The 20527-nt window shown below is 45.6% G+C and overlaps 1 protein-coding gene across 6 annotated transcripts in view; it reads right to left on the bottom strand.

The window, feature by feature from the left end:
* Positions 1–1732: 1732 nt before the first annotated feature.
* The window catches only part of Fam118a (family with sequence similarity 118 member A), a 30752-nt gene continuing 11957 nt past the window's right edge, over positions 1733–20527 (bottom strand). For all 6 annotated transcript variants that reach the window (XM_031351687.1, XM_031351652.1, XM_031351660.1 and 3 more), the window contains 8 exons: positions 20399–20454; positions 19568–19820; positions 16449–16670; positions 13900–14028; positions 10649–10934; positions 8721–8753; positions 5666–5749; positions 1733–3019 (listed from right to left, as the gene is read on the bottom strand). In XM_031351687.1, coding sequence (XP_031207547.1) covers positions 3000–3019; positions 5666–5749; positions 8721–8753; positions 10649–10934; positions 13900–14028; positions 16449–16670; positions 19568–19820; positions 20399–20445 — 1074 coding nt within the window. In that variant the 5' untranslated portion in view covers positions 20446–20454 and the 3' untranslated portion in view covers positions 1733–2999. The remainder of the gene's footprint in view (positions 3020–5665; positions 5750–8720; positions 8754–10648; positions 10935–13899; positions 14029–16448; positions 16671–19567; positions 19821–20398; positions 20455–20527) is intronic.

The raw sequence follows: 20527 nt of genomic DNA, 5'->3' as shown, positions 1-20527 counted from the left end.
TGTACCACTGAGTACCTCCTAGCCTTGATAGTTTGTCAATCATAGTACAGTTAATAAATTGGTGAACCTGACTTACATGGGAGATTATTTCAGAGGGAATGTGTCAGTACTGGAAACATAAAGTAATCTCACAAGTTTTAAAAACAGAAAACTTGTGATGGTGAAACTGAGTCATGTGCTTCAGTACAACTCTAATGTTTCTAAGTCTAGTTTCTTGTAAGGGTACACTGAATTATAAGGCTTTGCCAGGTAATAGGGACTTTATGCAAATGTCATTGTGGAAGCCAGAATGTGGCAGTTTTCTGCAGTGCTTGTTCCCATTTCAAAGTAAAACAGGAGGATTCTGCAGGACTCCATAGATGAAGTCAAGTCCTGGTCCAGATGCTGACCCAGGAGCTGTCTTCTGAAACCTTGGCTCACTTATGAATAGCACTGGTGTCCTGTGCACAGAACATGCTCCACGCCTGCTGGGTAGACTGAGTTACAAGATTTCAGTTTCATCCTACATATGCACAGACACATACACACAAACACACACACACACACACACACAAATAAAATGTAGTAAGATACAGTTATAGATACACCCCCAAAAAAGCAAAGATAGCTTTATATACGTTTAGTGGTTAAGAAATACACAAATGCTATAATTAATAGCCAGTTTACCCTGAAAGGACCCTGATGCTAACTTATAAAAAATAGGTATGACTATGGCCATACAAAATTCATGGTGCATATGGAACTAGAGAGCCTCTGAGCCTTAGGGAGCTGCAGAGTCAGCTCCAAAGAACTGGGTGCAAACTGCAACATTCACTTAGACAAGGGTCAGCAGACTTCTTGAAGATCCACAGTTAATATTTCTAGCTTTGGTGAAACTAAGTTCTCAGAAGAAGTACTTGAACAACTACTTAAAATGTGCCAACTCCCTGGCTCTGGGTAGTAACCACAAGAGAGGGCCAGAACTTGTCAGCTAATTCCATACTTCTTACTGATAAAGAGGGAAGCAAATACTATGTTGAGACTGTTCCTAATACCTGAATCACTAAAATAAAATGACATTCAAAACACACCATTTGAAAATAGATATAATTCAATATAGCAAGAAAATCCAGATCCTTTGCTGTGGCACTAAAGCTTTTCATAGACTCTGGTTTGTTTTCAGTTTTGTATACTGCTTTTATAGCCAGCAGAATATAATTTTGCTAAACAATGTATTAGATCAACTTCAATATTTACCTATCTACCCCTGATAGCACTTGGTAAATATATTTTAAAAAGAAAAAAATGGTTCACTACTGATTCTGTAATCACAATATTTAATGGGCTGAACAGGAGCATTGCTGTGAGTTAGAAGGCAGTCTGGCCTACAAGGTAAGACCCTATCTCAAAATAATAATAATAATAGTAAATCTTTCTGTCCGGGAGGGGTCCATACAGATGTGAGTACAGGTGGCCACAGAATCCAGAAGAGGGCATTGTATTTCCTGGGTGGTTGTAAGCCACTTGATGTGGGTGCTGGAAACTGAACTTGGGTCTTCTACAAAAGTAGTATATGCTTTTAACTGCTAAGCCATCTCTCCAGCCCTCAACAATTTTCAAATTTTTGTTTTTTTTTAATTAAACACATTCAAAAGAAGTCATTTGCTTGATTTCATAGTTCAGTGGCAACTCAAGCTGAACAATCTTATATATACCACATCTTGTCATAATTGAAGAAAAAGAGCACACAGGGTTGACTTTAAAATTTTATTCATAACCAGTGACATAAAAGATTTATTTTCCACACTTAGAAAGCACGGAGGTGGGGAGGTGTCTTTAGCCTGTCTCTGGCTTCTCCCTCATTCCCTGTAGCAACCTATGTTTCCTGTTCTTAACTTTCAATGTCCCTTGGGAGCTACTGTGCCGTCCATGCAATGTCACAGGCAGAACTTAGCATCATATCAAAGATAGATAGCCTCAAAGGAACCATGCAGGACCTGTTTCTAAGAAGTCTTCCTTTCAGGACCACTCTGTACAACATGTGAGCCTTTGCCACAGTCACTACAGAGGAACTGTGGGCATATGCAGTACTCTGAGCATGGGTGTTTCCCCAGAAGTTAACCTTGAATACAGTTAAAGTTTGGCAAGCCCTTTCAAAGCATTGCCTACCTCACTCCAAGTAAATCTTAATATGAACCATGGGAAGAGAGGAGAACAGAAAGAATGGGTCTTATCCTAGGGAAATAAGACTTGGAAAGCTTAGAACTTCTAAAAGTTTAAAGCTTGGTCTTGTGCTTCACACTCCCTTTCTAACTTGGAAGTCACACAGTGGATCTAGACAGCACTGAAGCCTTTGGGAAAGGTCTTCAGTCTCTCTGGACTTAACACTCACTAACAGAGTTTACCAATTCTTTGGAACAGAAATTACTGAAATGTCAAAATTCCAAAGAAACCAAATTGATCTAGTCATCCCTTTAAAAACAACACTTTTCACCAGTGGGTTCAGCCCCTCTAATATCCACTTGTTCGTTACTATTTAACACTGTAACCAATACATGTTTAAAAATCCTTCTACAGCAAAAGATGCTTCCACATAAAATATAAAATATAAAGGTTTGTCTTATTTTTTCTTTGGCAACTACTGTTGCTTGAATAGTCCTCATTCTCCTCCATGTATTAGGAAAAACGACACCCTTACATAAGAAAACATGTCAAATGGGAAAAGGGAACACCAGCAGGTACATCCCACCTCCTACCCCTCAATGTGGTCCCTGAGGTAGCTGTCCATTAGTCCTTATGAGTATACCTGAAGTGTGTCCATGTCACCTCCTGAGCAGCTAAACACATAGTAGAGCTCTGTCATTCAACCACAAAGGCCACACACCCACATGGCTTTTTTAGGGGTGTGTGACAGTTCACTATTAAGAGATCCATATGGAGTCCTCTTTACATTCCTCATCGCTTGGGCATGGCACTGTGGTTGCTGAAGGCTGGTTTTCAAGTTTCAAGTTTTAAAAACTTCAAGACCCTCCAGCATCATCTGTTTAAGCAAAAGAAGTAACAAAAGTGTTTCAGTCCAGCTAAAAAAAAATTCTATCAGAATTTCTGTTTCAGTAACTATTTCACATGCTGAAAAACTTGAAAACCCTCCATAATGGTAACAGTAGCCACTGTCTAAAACTGGCATTGCAGAGCTATAAATACTACCAAGGACCAGGTACAGTGTAGGTTGTAAAGATTTATGGCTATCTTTGCCAGTTGTACACAAAAAGCAAAAGCATGTTTTAAGTATGGATAAGAAATGATGGCTCAGAATGCACACACAATTTTTCTGCCACACATGTAGAAACACCATTCCTCTGGGGATCTTAAGGCTCCAAGTGTGGACAGCAGGAGTAAGAAGGTAGCTCTTGGCCTTTCTCATCCACATGCAAAACAGGTCAAGGCTTTCTGCACATCAGAGACCAGAGAAATCTTCAAGCATACCTGACTGCCTAGGGAGAGGCAAGGCTAATACAGTTGATAATATGCTGGGAGGGGGTGGGAATCTTTCCGGGTTATCTTTCTGGCCCACTGCTTTATGGCACTGTCTACCAGGCAGTAGTTCTAGCACCTGAACAAGCAGCATTCAGAGAGATCATGAACATGTAAAGCCTAGTATTCAGGTGATAGCAGGAAAAGAAAAAGAGAAGAAACCCAGAGTTGTCTACTGAAAACAACCATTTTACACATCAGCAAACAGTGGAGGAAGCTTAGATATGAGGAAAACCAGAAACATGGAGCCTAACAGGAAAAAAAAGCACCTGCCCAGAGGTAGCAATTGAGGACTATCTGTTCTGATTTAGTTACAGAAGTCCTTACCAACTAAAACCACAATCCAAATGAAAGATACCAAAGAATTTTGTCTCCACGGCCTCCTGTCTCATGCCCACCCATCCCAACTGAATAATAAACACTCAACATTTAAAAACCACCCTATTTGTTTCATTTGTATTCACTGTGACAGATGACTTCAGTAACTCATGCTCCAGAACATATACTACATATATCTTTTATCCAAAATATACTAGTATCCCTTATCGAATCTATTCAATGCTTCAGGAATTAAGTGATAACAGATAACCAGGCTCCAAAGATTTCAAAAGACTTAGCACTATATAATAGATGATAGTAGCAAGGTTGAATAAGAGAAGAACTCTTGGAAACTTGAGGTCATACTATTAAAGTAGGAATTTTAAGCTGGGCATGGTGGCACACACCTTTAGTCCCGTTATGGTACTCAGGAGGCTGAGGCAGGCAGATCTCTTGAGTTTGAGGTCAGTCTGGTCTATCCATGTTGAATTCCAGGCCAGCCAGGGGACCCATCTTAAAACAAACAAAAACTTAAGATGCTGAAAATGTAGCTCATTGTACTTAGCATGTATAAGCCCCAAGTTTATATATCTCCAGCTCTAGGCATTCAAAAAAAAAAAAAAAAAAACTAAAACTTTAACCTAAGGAATAAAATATAACTTTGAGAATCTCTCAAAGTGTTTTAATGAAGATTACAAATGAAAATTAAGAAGCACTAAAGGAGTCAGGGCAGTGATGGCATGTTCATTTAATCCCAGCACTTAAGAGGCAGAGGCAAGTGGAGCTCTGTGAGTTCAGGACCAGCCTGGTCTATATAGCTAGTTCTAGGACAGCCAGGGATACACAAAGTTCAAAGAAACTCTGTCTTAAAAAACAACAGCAACAACAAAAAAAACCAAAGAAGCACTAAAGCAAACAAAAGATAGTGGAACTAATCCAAGAGACTCCAACTAGCATGGCTCCCAACATGAGAAGACAGAGATGCAAGGAAGAAATAATTAAATTGCCAATATGGGACAATCAGAACTGGAAGGATGGAGTGTTTGTTCAGCATTTAACTGATACTGAGCACACATCTCACAACTAAGAAGCCCAGCCCTGGCTCACTAACATTATATACAAGCTGACAGGAAAGACTGCAGATGCTTTCAATAAAGGGAATGCGTTTACTTTCTACCTTTTAGGATCCACAGAGTAGAGGCCTTGCTTCCTTTTTATCCTGTATCTAGGTGCTTGACACTGTTAAAAGCTGGTGCTGGGGGAATGGGGTGGAGAAGGGAGAAGTAGGGAAAAGCCCCTTCAGAGCCCAATCAACAGATTCAAAACCTACTTCCTAGCACTAAGGAACTAGAGATGTGTGCCCTACCACACCAGAGGGGAGAGAGAGAAGAGGAGGGAGGAGGGACACAAGTAGTCATCCAGATCACCTCTCCTAGTTTCAATGGAAGAGTCTACTGAAATGAGCAGCTGAAAGTTTACAAGTGTATATATATCCCAGTAGGAAAGTAGTTTCTTTAGAGATTGATGTGGGCACTGTAACTGGTGGGGGGATGCTCCCAAAATTGCCATCTTGGTATGACTAAATGGGTGTCTTCCTCATGAAAACTCACTGAATTAATGCCACATCACTTGCCTGTTTTCTTTCAATTACATTTTAAGAGAGATTTTGGGGAAAATAACAGTACCTCTGATTAGTTGTGTGAAAAGTCAGGTTTGTGTGGCTCTGACATGATATATGTGCTCATCCTTCCCATAGACCAGGGTGTTAAAGCAAAGCACTGGAGCACAGATACCTATGGACCCGAGAGTTCCCAAGAAGACAAACAATACCTACCAGTATCTGACTGTCTAACTTTTTTTGTAAGTTCAATTCCATTCTCTTCCAACTTCCTCTTTGCACAGTCCTGACATGCATTACCTTAAAGAAAAAGTTTTATTAAAAAATTAATTTGTAAAAAATAAAAATTTTTAAAACTACATTAAAATAGCCCAGGAGAAAAAAAGGCATCATGAGGGGAACAGATGGGATGTTCTGGGAATTCATTCACTCTCCATGTGTATCCTTCAGATTGTCCATAATAAGTGAAGATACAGCTCGCCTACTTAGTATGGTATAAATACACATTATCCCTCAAAACCTTATGAGTTAAAGGCTTGGTCCCCAGTACAGAACCCAGAGCTAGACTGGTAGTGATTACATCTCCAGGGCTCTGACCTGATCAACGCTATTGCTGGAAGGTGAAGTCTGGTTGGAAGGAGCCGGTCAGTGGAGACTACTCAGTGCCCTTGAATAGACCTTCCTCTTGCACCCACTCTCCTCCTCTCCCTATCTTGCTATACTGATGTGAGAAGCACATCTCTGTCTTGCCACAGGTCCAGAAACAATGGAGCCAAGTGACCACGAACTTAAGCCTCGGAGCCAAAAATATCTATTTTAAGTTGCTTTTTCTCCAGTAATTTGTCACAGAAAATGCCAACAAATGACTCTTTGTGAGCATGTGCTCCAAAAGCCTGTGGAACTAGTGTGCTGGAGTGATTTACAGTAGTTTAGAGAAATGTGTTAGGACAAGCTTAGAAATGCTGAGCAGTCAGAATCCTGGGATGCTGATGAGAAGGCAAAGGATAAGGCTGCTCACAAGACTAGGTGAAATGAAGGCTCCAGGAGTCAGACCAGAGCCACTCATTTTGAATTAATTAATTAAAAGCCTACATTTTGTCTATGTTCTGAAACTTTTAAATTTTTTTTTTTTAATGTGCATTGGTATTTTGCCTACATATATATCTGGGTAAGGGTGTCAGATCTTGGAGTTACAGACAGTTGTGAGTTGGCATGTGGGTGCTGAGAATTGAACCTGGGTCCTCTGGAAGAGCATTCAGTGCTCTTAACACTGAGCCATCTCTCCAGCCCCACCCTGATACTTGAAGGAGGCTGTTTTAAAATGACAGACTAACCTGGGGACAAGAACTGCAAGGCTGCATAGTGATCGGGCTGAGGCTGCTTTTAGCCAGCTCCATAGTGAGAGTTCAAGCAAAAAGCAGAAAAGAACTGGAAAAGTTGCTCCACAGTGAGAGTTAAAACAAAGAGCAGAAAAGAACTGGGAAACTTTGCAGTTTGGCCAGAAAAGTAGGACACATGAGGTTCGGATTTAGGAAGGTTTTCATGGCTGCCAATTAGGATTAGTGCCATGAAAAACAAGCCCCACGTTTTTTTGTACCAAGACAACAGGAAAGGTGTGTTTAAGACCTCAGAAACGAGCTAGGGCTTCCAATCACAGGCTCAGGAGTAAAGTTACAACTTGAGCTTTGCTCCATGAACTCTAGGGCTCCTGCTCAGGCGTGGCTAGCTAAGCTTCATCCACCCACATAGGCACAAAGGCCACGGCAGCCACGGCCAGCCAGACCCATGCAAAAGCATGAGTTGTGGAGTCCTGGAGGGTTCTACCCAAATCTCATAAGGAAGCCAGAGGGGCCAAACAATATGAAAGGGCCAGGGTCCTTTAGCACTGACAGCAGAAGCATGAAGCTGAGCAAAGGCAGAGCTGTGATGCAAGCCCCAATTGGCAAAAATATGGACTATCTAGGAAGGCTATCCGCAACAAGCAGAGCAGGCCCAGGAGAGGCCATATGAACTGTAGCTGACGAGGCTATGGGACAGATCGACCTAAACCATTTGGGTCAGCTTGTACCTTGTGCCAAGAAGTGTAACACAAGGCCACACTTCCCAAGCCTCTCAAACACCACCAACTGGAGACTGCATGTTCAAATGCCCAGGGTTTAGGGGATCCTATTCAGACCACCACACAGTCTCACTAGATAGCACAGCCTGTAGCTCACTTTTACTAAATGGGCTGTGAGGGGGGATTTGGTTGGAGAATACTGGGAGCATGTATTTGAAAGGCATGTCTTGTCCCTGGATCCTTCTCTGTACTCTGCTCTGTCTTACCATGCACAGGAACAGAGCCATGTGACCACCTGCTGAAACTAAGTGGCACAGCTCTTCAGTTTTCTCAGGTACTTTGTCACTGTGATGGAAAGCCTCCTCAGACTGACCCACTATCATAGAATGCACTTCCAGGAGGCAGCTTCTGAAGCTGACTTTACTGGGGCACTGGCCAAGGTTTCCCTGCAGAGTACTGCATGTTTTATCAACTGAGTTACTGCTGCTTTCAAAGGAAATTATTCTGAGACTCATACCTAAGGAGGAAAAACTACAGCAAAAATATCCTTTTATGCAGACATGGAAAGCAGAGTACAGCTCTTCCCACTCCTGGACGAAGTCAATCCCACCGCTGACTCGGACTGGCACTAGCTGTCCCTACACTCCTACACGCTGTCCTGTCGGGACATACTGGCCCAACAGGCAGCAATGGCGGGGCCGAATAGAGGCTGCTCACTGGCTGGAACCCCTTTTAGCCTGTCTGAATCAGGCAGTAGAGACCCCCTCATTAATTTGCCCTCTGGAAGATGCTGGTAGCTGTTGAGACATCAATTTATAAACTCAGCAAGCCCATTCACACTTCAAAGAAGTATTAAGAGAAAAAAAACTATATGAAAGTTCACACACCACTAAGGGACAGGTTACCCTAGATTACTGATCCTTCTCTGATGGCATCCTACAAATAGAACATTTATTTCCTGTGACTCTTGGTTCTAGGGCAGAATTTATTCTCTGCTGTCAGCAGACAGTCCATGACTACGCTGTGCTTCCCAGTGGAGGGGATGGACTTTTGTTACCGTGGTGGGGACCATCTGAAGGTAGAGGCATCTGTCCTTTCTGTCCTTTCTGTCCTATTTAATAAGGCAAGTTATTGAAAGGAAGGTCCATTTTCATGGTGATGAACAGAACATGCAAGCAAAACTCAAGTGAGAAAAATCAGGATCTGCTTTACCCAGTAAGGTGGTGCTGTCCACGCGCTCAGCATCTGGGAAGAAAGCAAACAGTCAGCAGGCCCCAACCTGGAGTCCTCCCCACCACAACCTGGAGTCCTCCCCACCACAACCTGGAGTCCTCCCCACCACAACCTGGAGTCCTCCCCACCACCCCCAAGGCCTGCAGTGACAGCAGAGGCCTGAGGTCAGCAGGCCCCAACCTGGAGTACTCCGCACCACCCCCAAGGCCTGCAATGATAGCAGAGACCACCTCAGGCCAGCCACTGAGTGAGACAGGCTTCTGTGCCATTTGTATCACATGTCTGTCAGCCATGGATTCCTGCCTGTCCCTCCCTTCTTCACCTGGCAGGATGGATGCCAGAGCTCACTGCATGACAATGGGAAGCTGCTGGGGCTACAGACACAACAGCTAATGTCCCTTTCAGTCAGCAGGCATCCTGAGGCCATTCAGCTGCCAGGTCCTGGGAAAGGACGGGACACAGTTCAGCTGCTTACTCTAGGCATCCACGCTCAATGGCTGGGTGCTGGTCTTCCATGAGTCAGGATTGTGGACAAGAGAGAGCTGAGCAGGATGAGGGAGGTCTGGGAAGAGGAAGATCCTTGCCCATGGCTGGTGCCAAGACATCTCTGTATGTGTTAGTCCAGGATCAAATCCTAGCTTCAAAGTTCTGGCACAAACTGGGTAAACATTCGCCCTCTCAACTGATATCTCTAAAATCATCTAAGTAATAACAAGCACTGAATTAAAAACTAAGGGCAGTGGGGCCTGGTATGCAGGCCTCTAATCCCAGCACAAAGGAAGCAGAGGCAGAGGCAGGCAGGTCTCTACAAATTCCAGGCCAGCAAGATCTACATAGTCAGTTCTAGGACAGCAAGAGATCCATGTCTCAAAGAAACATGATGATGATGTTGATGATGATGATAATAATAATAATAATAATAATAATAATAATAGAAGAAGAAGAAGGAGGAGGAGGAGGAAGAGAAAGAAAAGGAGGAGAAGGAGGAGGAGGAAGAAGAGGAAGAGGAAGAAGAGGAAGAGAAGGAGAAGGAGAAGGAGAAGGAGAAGAAGGAGAAGAAGAAGAAGAAGAAGAAGAAGAAGAAGAAGAAGAAGAAGAAGAAGAAGAAGAAGAAGAAGAAGAAGAAGAAGAAAAAGAAGAAAAAGAAGAAAAAGAAGAAGAAAGAGTGAAAATATAAAATTTGTTGTTCATGGCACAGCTCTGACATTGAGTTCTGTGTCCCCATTCCTAGTAAGAAACTGACTGCTATCCTATGATACAACTACTCATAATTTAAATCAGCCAACTCCACTAATTATTAGCAGCTAAAGTGAGTATTACTATTGGTTGCTATACTGTGTCTGTCTCTCACTGGTCTCTGCTACCCTCATTCCAGCACATGGCGAGCTTCTGGGTTTCCTGTTACCGTGAAAGGCCAGTCAATATAGAATTTTCCACACCTGCTATCACCCATGTTTTATGACACTGAATTCAAAGCCATTATGTGAAAGTGACTCATCAGCATTTCTCACTATTGTGGTCTTTCTCGGCAGAGCTATGACAACCCCTCACCCCCCCACCAGAAAGGCCAAAGAGCAGAAATGAGATGTTTCACACTTCATGCTGATGTGCAGTGAGGGGGAAAAATGTAAGCTACATAAGCTTTCCAGGGTTTACTTATTGCAACGAATAGCGCTGGCCTGATGGTTTTCCTTGGCTACAGTCACTGTAATGCAGATCATGTGTCCACATTTAGAGCACAAGTCTCAAGTTCTTCTTACAGGTAGTTACCTACACCAATCACCCCACTTTCTACTTTTAAACTCAGAGGCATTAAAAAATAAATAGATCGATAAGTCTAGAATGTGAAGTGGAACAGTTGAAAGAAGAACCCAGGAATTCTGGAAAGTAACGTCAGAGCTCCGCACCTGGACTTCGCTGTTTGCAGATCTGAGTGGCAAGGTCTTGCACATATCCTGGGAAAAGGTCAAAACAGTCCCCGTAGGACACCACTTTAATTCCATGCAAAAGCATATCTGCCTGATGCTTAAAGAAGTGGTCCTCGTTTTCCTTGAGTACTACCATGTAGTGCTCCAAGTCCACCTTATTTGGCACGGAGTACAAGAAGAGTGCTTGGAATATCTGGTCGCGCAGCGTCTCTCCACAGCCCACGAACAGGAATGACTTGGTGCGGTAAAGATTTTGTAGGACTTCCTGGGGAAAGCCAATAAACAGAGGACACATCAGTGAAAACCAGCAGGAGCTCCCAATTAACACAAAGGCCCCTGTGTTCATTTACATCGTATCTCATACCCAGCAGGCTTCCCAAGAGCCATCCTGAGGAGCACTAGGGAGCTAGGAGCTCTTGACATACTCAGCTCAACCCCATGCAGTGTTCTGTGTGCAAGCCATGGTGAAGCTAGGCTGAGCTCTCAACTACGACAAGAAGGAGAACCAGCAGAGGCAGGGTACTGGCCAACCTGGGCAGCAGGAATGCACCTCACAGTGAAGTCAGCTTGTGGTAGACCTACGGCTCGCCACATCAACTCCTAGATTTATGTACAATCTTAAATTAAGACATAAAAGAATGGGCTGGAGAGATGGCTCAGTGGTTAAGAGCACTGACTATTCTTCCAGAGGACCTGAGATCAATTCCCAGCAACCACATGGTAGCCCACAACCATCTGTGATGGGATCCGAGGTCCTCTTCTGGTGTGTCTGAGGACAGCGACAGTGTACTCACATAAAATAAGTAACTCTTTTTAAAAAAAGAGACATAAAAGAAGAGCATTAAAATGTTCTCAGTTCTGCTGGACGCGGTGGCACATACTTTTGGTCCTGACACTAAGGGGGGCAGAGGCAGGTGGGTTTCTGTGTGAGTTCCAGACCAGCCTGGTCTACATAGCAATTACCAGGCCAGCTAGGACTACATAGTAAGATCTTGTCTCAAAAAATTTTTTTCTTGGTTCAAAATTGTGTACAAACAATATCCTGAAACTAATGATTGGACAAATGAGCCAGATCCCACAAGAAGACAGGGGAGGTAGATTTTGAGGAGTGAAGGCAAGAGAACTGCAAAGGGCAGCAGTAAACCCAGAGCAGCCTGCGAGGGTACCCAGAGGAGCAGCGGTGACTGGGCCGCGAAGGCCCCACACCAGCAGCCTGCGAGGGTACTCAGAGGAGCAGCGGTGACTGGGCCGCGAAGGCCCCACACCAGCAGCGCTCTCTCAAGAGGAAGGTCTCAGAAGCATCGACTCCTAACTGCCCTGCATTCATCTGCTGATGCCAGCCCTGCTGACAGAGGCCAGAGAAGAGCTTTGCGGAGCGCGCATCTGATACTGAGAGGATTACAACAGAACACAGACTCAAGTCAGAGTTTTAGATAACCTCATATGGTGGCGCATGCCTGTAATCCCAGCACTTGGGAGGTGGAGGCAGGAAGACCAAGAGTCCAAAAAGATACTTAGCAAGTCTGAAGGCAAACAGACTTCAGACTTGCAGGAGGAGGATGCTAAGACAGAAGAGTTGGCAACACACTGCACAGGGTTTCTGCACACACTTCATGTGGACCATCTCGAGGCCATCCACAAAGGCTTTGAAGGGCTGGGAAGATGCAAAGCTCTTCCAGAGGACCTGTTCAATTTCAGCACTCATGGTGGGTAGCTCAACCCTTGTGACTCCAGCTCCAAGGGACCCCAATGCCTCTGGTCTCTGCAGGCAACTGACACACCTTCACACATCTCTTTCTTTCTTTTTTTTTTTTTTCATTTAATTTATTTATGAGGACACTGTCACTATCTTCAGACATAGCAGACATGAATGACAGATCCCATTACAGATGGTTGTGAGCCACCATGTGGTTGCTGGGAATTGAACTCAGGACCTCTGGAAGAGCAGTCAGTGCTCTTAACCACTGAGCCATCTTTCCAGCACTCTTTTTGGTTTTTCTTTTCTTTTTTTTTTAAAGATTTATTTATTATAATAAATGAGTACACTGTAGCTGTCTTCAGATGCACCAGAAGAGGGCACCAGATTTCTTAATGAGTGGTTGTGAGCCACCATGTGGTTTGCTGGGATTTGAACTCATAACCTTCAGAAGAGCAGACGGTGCTCTTACCCATTAAGCCATCTCACCAGCCCTAAACAGTTCTCTCTCTCTCTTTTTTTTTTAAGATTTACTTATTTATGTATATATGAGTGCACTGTCACTGTCTCCAGACACACACCAGAAGAGGGCATTAGATCCAGTTACAGATGATTGTGAGTCACCATGTGGTTGCTGGGAATTGAACTCATGACCTTCAGAAGAGCAGTCAGTGCTCTTAGCCGCTGAGCCATCTCTCCAGCCCCTCTTTTTGGTTTTTCAAGACAGGGTTTCATTGTATAGCCCTGGCTGTCCTGGAACTCCTCTATAAACTAGGCTGGCCTCAAACTCATGTGACACAAGTGCCTAGCCATAAATCTCTCATTAAAAATGAAGAAGGCCTGATGTGGTGGCAAATACCTTTAATCTCAGCACTCAGGAGGCAGAGGCAGGCAGATCTCTGTAAGTTCAAAGCCAGCCAGGTCTACGTAGCAAGTCCCAGGAAAGGCAGGGCTCTGTAGAGAGACCCTATCACAAAACACAAACAGAACAAACAAACCCTAGAATCAAGAGTGGAGAAAGGCTATCGGAAACTGAGGTGCTAACTGCCTGTCTGCTGTGCTGGCACGGAATGAAGGGCATGCACGGCCAGAGCTCCCTCCTTAGCCCTGGAGAAGAGACTGCTATGTAAAGAAGGTGAGAGCTGCAGACCTTAGCCCCTGAGAAAACATGGAGAGCTGACAAATGGAGCAGAGGAGAAGCAGACTGTGGACTACAGACCACAGACTACCAGCATCAGGCAAGTCTCCCGCCAAGTCCCTGGCCAGGAAACCACAGTGTGCTAGTACTGGCACCAGGAGAGAGGTTTCTAAGGAAGCACACATGTCCTCCTCAAACAGGTGTGCCCTGAGCATCTATTCAGAATGCAGCACCATACTAGGGCTTGGAGACATGGCTACAAACAGGAAAATAAGGCCCTGTCCCTAGCAGCAATGTGAAAGGGGGGTTAACCAGAGGGGAAACACAGTCAGAGGGCTGGCTGTCGCCATCAATTCCCCAGAAGAGGCACCTAAAGCCTAGTGAAAACAAGCTTACCATTACTTCTGGATCTTGAGTGACATCTTTATAGCCCGATGGATCCAACACCATCCCACAGGGGTCTGTGTACAAGCCATGAATATGAAGGACTCCATACTTGATATGGCCTCTTGCCCACTGAAGGACCTATCAAAAACCAAACCAAGACACATAGTCTGCTGTTATTTCAAACAAGATACAAGAACAGGGCTGGTGAAATGGTCCCGTGGGTAAGAGCATGGACTGCTCTTCTGAAGGACCTGAGTTCAAATCCCAGCAACCACATGGTGGCTCACAACCACCCATAATGAGATTTGACGCCCTCTTCTGGTGCATCTGAAGACATCTTCAGTATACTTATTTATAATAATAAATAGATCTTTCGGCTGGAGTGAGCAGGGACTGAGCGAGCGAGGCCGACCGGAGCAAGCAAGGTCGAAGCAGGGTCAACCGGAGTGAGCAGAGGTCCTAAAAGTCAATTCCCATCAACCAGATGAAGGCTCACAACTATCTGTACAGCTACAGTGTGCACTCATATACATAAAATAAATAAATAAAATTTAAAAAATAAGATACAAGAACAAAATTATTGGAAAAAGTGAATGTTTCTACTCATAATTTTACCTTTAAAACAGAAACTAGTTATCCTGCCCAGACTCTCAGCAAGGTATTTTCCTGAAGACGGCGTGGGAAGTGACTCTGCTGTCACAGCAGCTGGTTGTGACCGAACGGGGGAAGGACCTTCTTAGTTACATGCGGTTAATTCTGTTACGGGGTTATAGCTGGTTCTGTTTCCATTTTTATGTTTTGTGGTTCTGCAGGTAAAACCCAGGTCCTCCTTCATATATACTAAATAAGTGTTCTACCCGAGCTACAGTTATTTTTACACCATCAACACTATATATCAAAATAGCCCTCTGCATTCATCTCAGTTCAAATTACAGGCCATACTTCGTGTCTCAGTGTGGGCCTCCGCATCTGCAGGCTCTACAGAGACAGGCTCTCTAGAAGCAGAAATCAATCAGCAGACTCTTCATTTTCTTACCACACTTAGTCATTTTCAAAGGTGCTGCCATGGTCAGCCCCAGCCTGTGCCGCGCCCCATCATAGGGCCGTGTCCCCGTGCAGGACACCAGAGCAGCCAGCCAGGCTAGCACAGAGACAGCACGCACCACACTCAGTGGGCAACAGCACAGGTCGTCTGACTCCCTACTACACATAACGTCAGTGTGTCACAAAGAGCAAGCTCTTCCACCCCAGCAAGAAAAGAAGAAAAGTAGGACTTCCGCCTTTCAGATAGAAACGCACTTGGCTATTTTATTTTGGTTTGGAGACGGGTGCCTAGACTTGGCTTAAAATCACTATGTGACTCAACAGACTCAAAATTTATAGTGATCCTCCTGCCTCAGCCTCCAATGTACTAAGATCCCAGGTGTGCACCACTATGACTGCTTGCTTTGCTTTTAAACTCCACTGCAAGCGAGGGACAGGGAATGGGGGCTCCCTTACAGAGCTGGGGATACGACTGTCTTCTACAGATGTCACCACACCAAGCTAAAATCTCTATAAACAATTTCCTGGGGCACTTTTCCCTCAGAACCCACTCTCTGAAGTTCTTTCTCACTTTTCCTTAATAAATCTATACTTGTTCTTTTAAAATTTAAAATAATACAGTTTGAATTAGAATGGCCCTCCTAAACTCATATAACCAGAACTGTTTGGGAAGGGTTAGGAGGTGTGGCCTTGTTGGAGGGGAACTATGTCACTGGAGATGGGTTTTGAGGTTTCAAAAGCTCATACCAGGCCCAATCTCTCTCTGCCTCCAATATGTGGCTCAGATGTAAGCTCTCAGCTACTGCTCTAGTGCCATGCCCACCTGCCTGCTACCACACTCCCTACCATGATGGCCATAGACTCACCCCCTGAAACTATAAGCAAGCCCTCAAATAAATGCTTTCTTCTACAAGGTGCCTTGATCATGGTGCCTCATCACAGCAACACAGACATAACTGAGACAAATAGCTTAGTGAAGCCAGGCAGCATGGAATATGGCTGTAGTGCCAGCACTTGGAAGGCAAAGGCAGGAAGACCTCTCTAAATCCAAAGCCAGCATGGTCTATACAGTGAGCCTGGAACCCCAGTAACTTGAAAGTGAGGTAGGTGGAGCCCAAGGATAAAAATCTGCCTGAGCTACTCAGCAAGTCCCTATCTCCAAAAGGGAAGAAAAAAATTAAAAACAGGTTTGAAATGTTTGCATCCATTAAATCCCAACTGTATAAGAAAAAAATCCACACTACGAGGATTGTGGAGGTTTGCTTCTGTGCTTGTTCTACTGCCCACATTCCCACGGTGGTCACTAATCAGCCAGTGCAGATGAGAACCTTCAGAAGAATAAGACAGAGCATTGAAAGAAAAGAGTGAACAGCAGGAAGCTTTGCAAGGGGTAGGAGAGGCTCGGGGTAGCTCTTGGGCTGCCTGAGGGAATGGTACATGGTGTCAAGGAGTAGCCCAGAGCAGCGTGCCCACAGCTGTGACCTCCCAGAGCCTCTTGCCCACTCGGTCCGCACCTTCGTCTTGTCCTTCAAGTCCAAGGACTCCATGGGCTTGCTCTGCTGCTGCCCAAAGATCTCCAGCAGGTTGTCATAATTGGTGGTCAGCACCATGGTGCCTCTGTCCATCAGGCTGAGGATGGATTGCAGCACCACAGGGTTCTGGATGTGCTGCTCCAAGCTATCAAACACCTCCATCAGGCAATCCTGGAAGAAGTTGGGCTTGGTGTCCCCTGTGCGCTGTGGAGAGGCAGATCAAGGGTTAGGAACATGTGCTGGCCGTGATGGTACATAAAACACAGGCAGAGGTAGAAACAGGCATTATCTCTGTGAGTTCAAGGCTAGCCTGGTCTACCTAGTGAACTACAGGCCAGGTAGGTCTATATAAAGAGGCCCTGTCTCAAAATGACAACAATGAAGAGAAGTTAGGAACAGCAGAGGCTGATCACAGCTGGGACTAAGCAGAGGGTACGTGAGTAAGGGGGCGCAATCTTACCAGAAGAAAGAATGAAGTCAGCCTCAGAGGAGGACAGGACAAGGACAAGGACACAGCACTGTAGAATAAACACTTGGGGGAAATCAAGGCCGAGGAGTAGGCGTAGGATGGCAGGAAAGGTCCACAGAGGTCTCTCTGAGACCTGGAGTAGGGAGCTCTCAAGACTGCTGTAAGCAGGGGCAAGTACAAAGGCACTGCAGTGTTTGTGGAAATGGGGCCTGTGTGTGGCTAGGAGAGGAGTGGAGAAGATTAGCAGGGGAGGTCAGAGAGCTAACCCAGAACCAGGTCATAAGGTGCCATGGAAAGTCCCTAGTTTCCCCAAGTGGGACAGAGAAGATGGGGAGTGAAGGGCACGGAGAAAAGACAACAGCAGATACCCTTGCTGAATGGAACAAGACGGGGTTGAGTTGGACATGATAGAGGTCAAGAGGTCATATGTTCCCCAAGAAGAGCCCTAACCTACAGCAGCGCTCAGTCTCATAGTCAGTACCACCTCAGGTACCCATAGGTCAAGACAGAGCCACCAGGCAAGCAACCCGCAGGCTGGCCCCTCCTTCTCTTAGGAGGCAATAGGGATGTCATCCTGAGGCTATGCCACTGGAGCCTGCTGGTCCTCATCTTTATCCATGGGACCATAACCCCCAATAAAACCAACTTGGTGTCCTCTAGGATGCTTGGAAACATGGCAGCATAGCGGGAGGCTTGGGAGAGTGCACAAGGATAGGAAGCAGCAGACTGGGCTCCAGACATATCTCCTGACCATCAGCATCATCAACGCCATGGCCTCTCCCTGACTGAGCCACATACCCTTGGTGCTGTGCAGCCATCCCACAGGTTTCCCTGGCCCAAGGGTAAGCCCTCATCTTCCTGTACAAGGGATTAGCATCCTTTGTCTGAAGTGCCAGACAGTAAATCTGTTAGGCCTGTGGCCACAGTTCCTACTGCAACTACTCAAGATGGCCTCTGGGCATGAAGGCACACAATGTACCAGCAAGAGGGTATGGCCAAACGCCAGCACGACTTTATAAAAATGGCTAGCAGGTCAGGCTTGGCCCAGCCCCTGCCTATGATGTCAGTTGTCCCTGACTAGCAGAACACCCACATTTGGCACAGCTACCTAACTGAAACTGCCCCCAGCCAGGAAAGGTGAAGTGCAGCACCGCAGCACGGGGTGAAACCAGTGACCTAGTGACTCCATGCAAAGCTAGGGGAGGGGAAGGGTTGGCAGCCCCATCTACTTACTAGAAGGAGTGGGAAGGGGGTGGGGAGGAGTCATGCAGCTAACTATAAAAGAGAACTTCATGCTAAGGATGGCAAAGCCCAGGTCCCGAGTACTACTGAGCTTCTGCCCACTCCTGGGCTGTTTTCCCGGGTTTCAATGGAGGAATCAGAATTACTATCCTTATAAAACCACAGCATTTGGGGGTCTCTGGTCTTTTGGAGACCCGCACACCAGTCCCACCCTTCCTGATGACCATCTCACAGTCCTGTCCTCCCTTAGACCCCATCTCCAGCCTCCATCTGCCTCCTCTATATGCTGACTACTGAGTGCACATCTCCTGAGCACAGAGCAGTGACAAGCGGCCTACTCCAGGTTCTCCCACGCTGCTGCTCAGCCTGCACCAGACAACATAGCCACCCTCATGGGGCTGTGGCCTCTCAGTAACTGTCCCCTGCAGCCCCAACTGTTACCTTCTGCTACCTCACTTCTATTGGCAGACACCGACCTCCCACCTTAAATGTCTTCTGAGAACTAGCTGTTCTCTGCAGAGTAGCCTACTCAACCAAAACATATTCACAAACCTCACCCTAAAATGGCAGCATAACACCCTAAAAATGGCAGCATAACAACATCCAGAGCCAGACAGTCTATGGGAGCCGTTACTACAAGCTAATGCAGCATCTGTAAACAGCCCAGCATTGAGGTTTAAAATGGTAGATCTGCTGGGCACAGTAACAAACACCTTTAACTCCAGTGTTCTGTAAGAATTGAGCAAATAGGGATACCTCATAAAAATACAAGGAGCAAGGAGTGTCCATGTAGCCTAAAGACGGAGCTTCAGAAAGGTTTACAGAGCAAACACCCATCCCCAAGAAATGCCCGGTTCCCCCCACATCCCTCCTATGTGCAATCTGTATTTCCCCCTCACCTGAGGCATAAAGGTCAATGGAAACAAAAGACAATGGGCTCCACTAATGAGAGATAACCAATTCATGCTGTAAACCTATGTACTGGGAAAATATAAAAAGGGTGTGCTTTTGTTCCTGGGGGTCGTCTTTGCTCTGAATGCAGGATGACCCCAGTATAGTGGCAACCTCATGCAATTTGCAGCACTCTCCCTCCTGATTCTTCGCAAGTGGGGGACCCACACCGAATCTAACAGTTCAAGAAGTAAAAGCAAGTAGGTTTCTAGTTTGAGAACAGCCTGGTCTATAGAGTGAGTTCCAGGATAACCAAGGCTACACAGAAAAACTCATCTTGAAAATCAAAACAAAACAAAACAACCCACGGATGGTGGCCTGATAAGCTGAGCACTAACAGTACCTCTGTTCAGGGAGGCCTAGTGTACAGTTTACAAACTCCCTCAACCTAGACTAGACTAAAGCCAGCGCTGTGAAGCCTGATCCATCTGAGACTCACAGGTGACATCTTCCGGATCAGATCATGGGCCACAACCAGCAGGTCTCGGTCCTTCATCACCTTCCTCCGGAACTCGGCAACGTCGCCAGGGTGCAGAACCTCCAGCTGCTCCGCAGCCTCAATGACCGCCTCAATGCAGCTCCTCCAAGAGCAGAGTGCTCGGATACCTGGGGCCACAGCTGCGCTCACGCCAGTCCCAATGACCAGGAGCAGGTCCTGGGGTTGCTTCCTAATGAGGCTCTTTAAAAACTTTCTATTTAAGAACAAGGAAGGAGGAAGCCAACAGTCAGCTTGGAAGTACTGCAAGATTCCAGTCTGGAAATGTATAGAATGCTTAGGTCACAAATCTGCCCTTCTGTTCACTCCCAGAAAACAAAGTCCCTGTGGCCTACAGTAATAAATACATTTACTGGTAACTGTGAACAAAAAGTTCAGCCCCTCTCCTCCTATTAAGCTACAAATGGCTGGTAAATCTGCACTGTAAGGGACAGAGTGACTTTGCTGTGGTGACTTCTAAGTACAGGTTTTCTGCTTCCTAAAGCCCACTGTGTTCTCCAGGGTCAGCAGGTCACTCTACATCACTTTCCAGTAAGTAGGGCCCGCTGGCTCTTCCCACCCACCACTTCCACGTTGCTTGGTTTGGAGATGGGGCTCTGGTAGTTTCTTTGAGCAGAAAGACGCTTTCTGGAATGCTTCTTGTGGTGGAGCAAACCAGGGTGAGCAGCCGTGGGTGCTCCCTCTACCTTCCCCACTTCCGGGGACACTGCTATTCGTCCCCGATGACAGATGCGGTACGAAGTGAGGAGCCCCCAGTTGTAACTGACTACTTACCTGCATTTCTGTTCACTTCTGTTCGTTGTCTTTTCCACTGACTCCATTTGTGAACCCTAAGGGGAAGAAAGATGTTTGATGAGTGCTCGGAAGACTGTAGAAAATGAGGCTGAGTCAGAGGCCCTGACT

Source organism: Mastomys coucha, unplaced genomic scaffold (assembly GCF_008632895.1).
Source record: "Mastomys coucha isolate ucsf_1 unplaced genomic scaffold, UCSF_Mcou_1 pScaffold11, whole genome shotgun sequence".
Taxonomy (NCBI): domain Eukaryota; kingdom Metazoa; phylum Chordata; class Mammalia; order Rodentia; family Muridae; genus Mastomys; species Mastomys coucha.
This window is presented reverse-complemented; position numbering and strand designations above follow the sequence as displayed.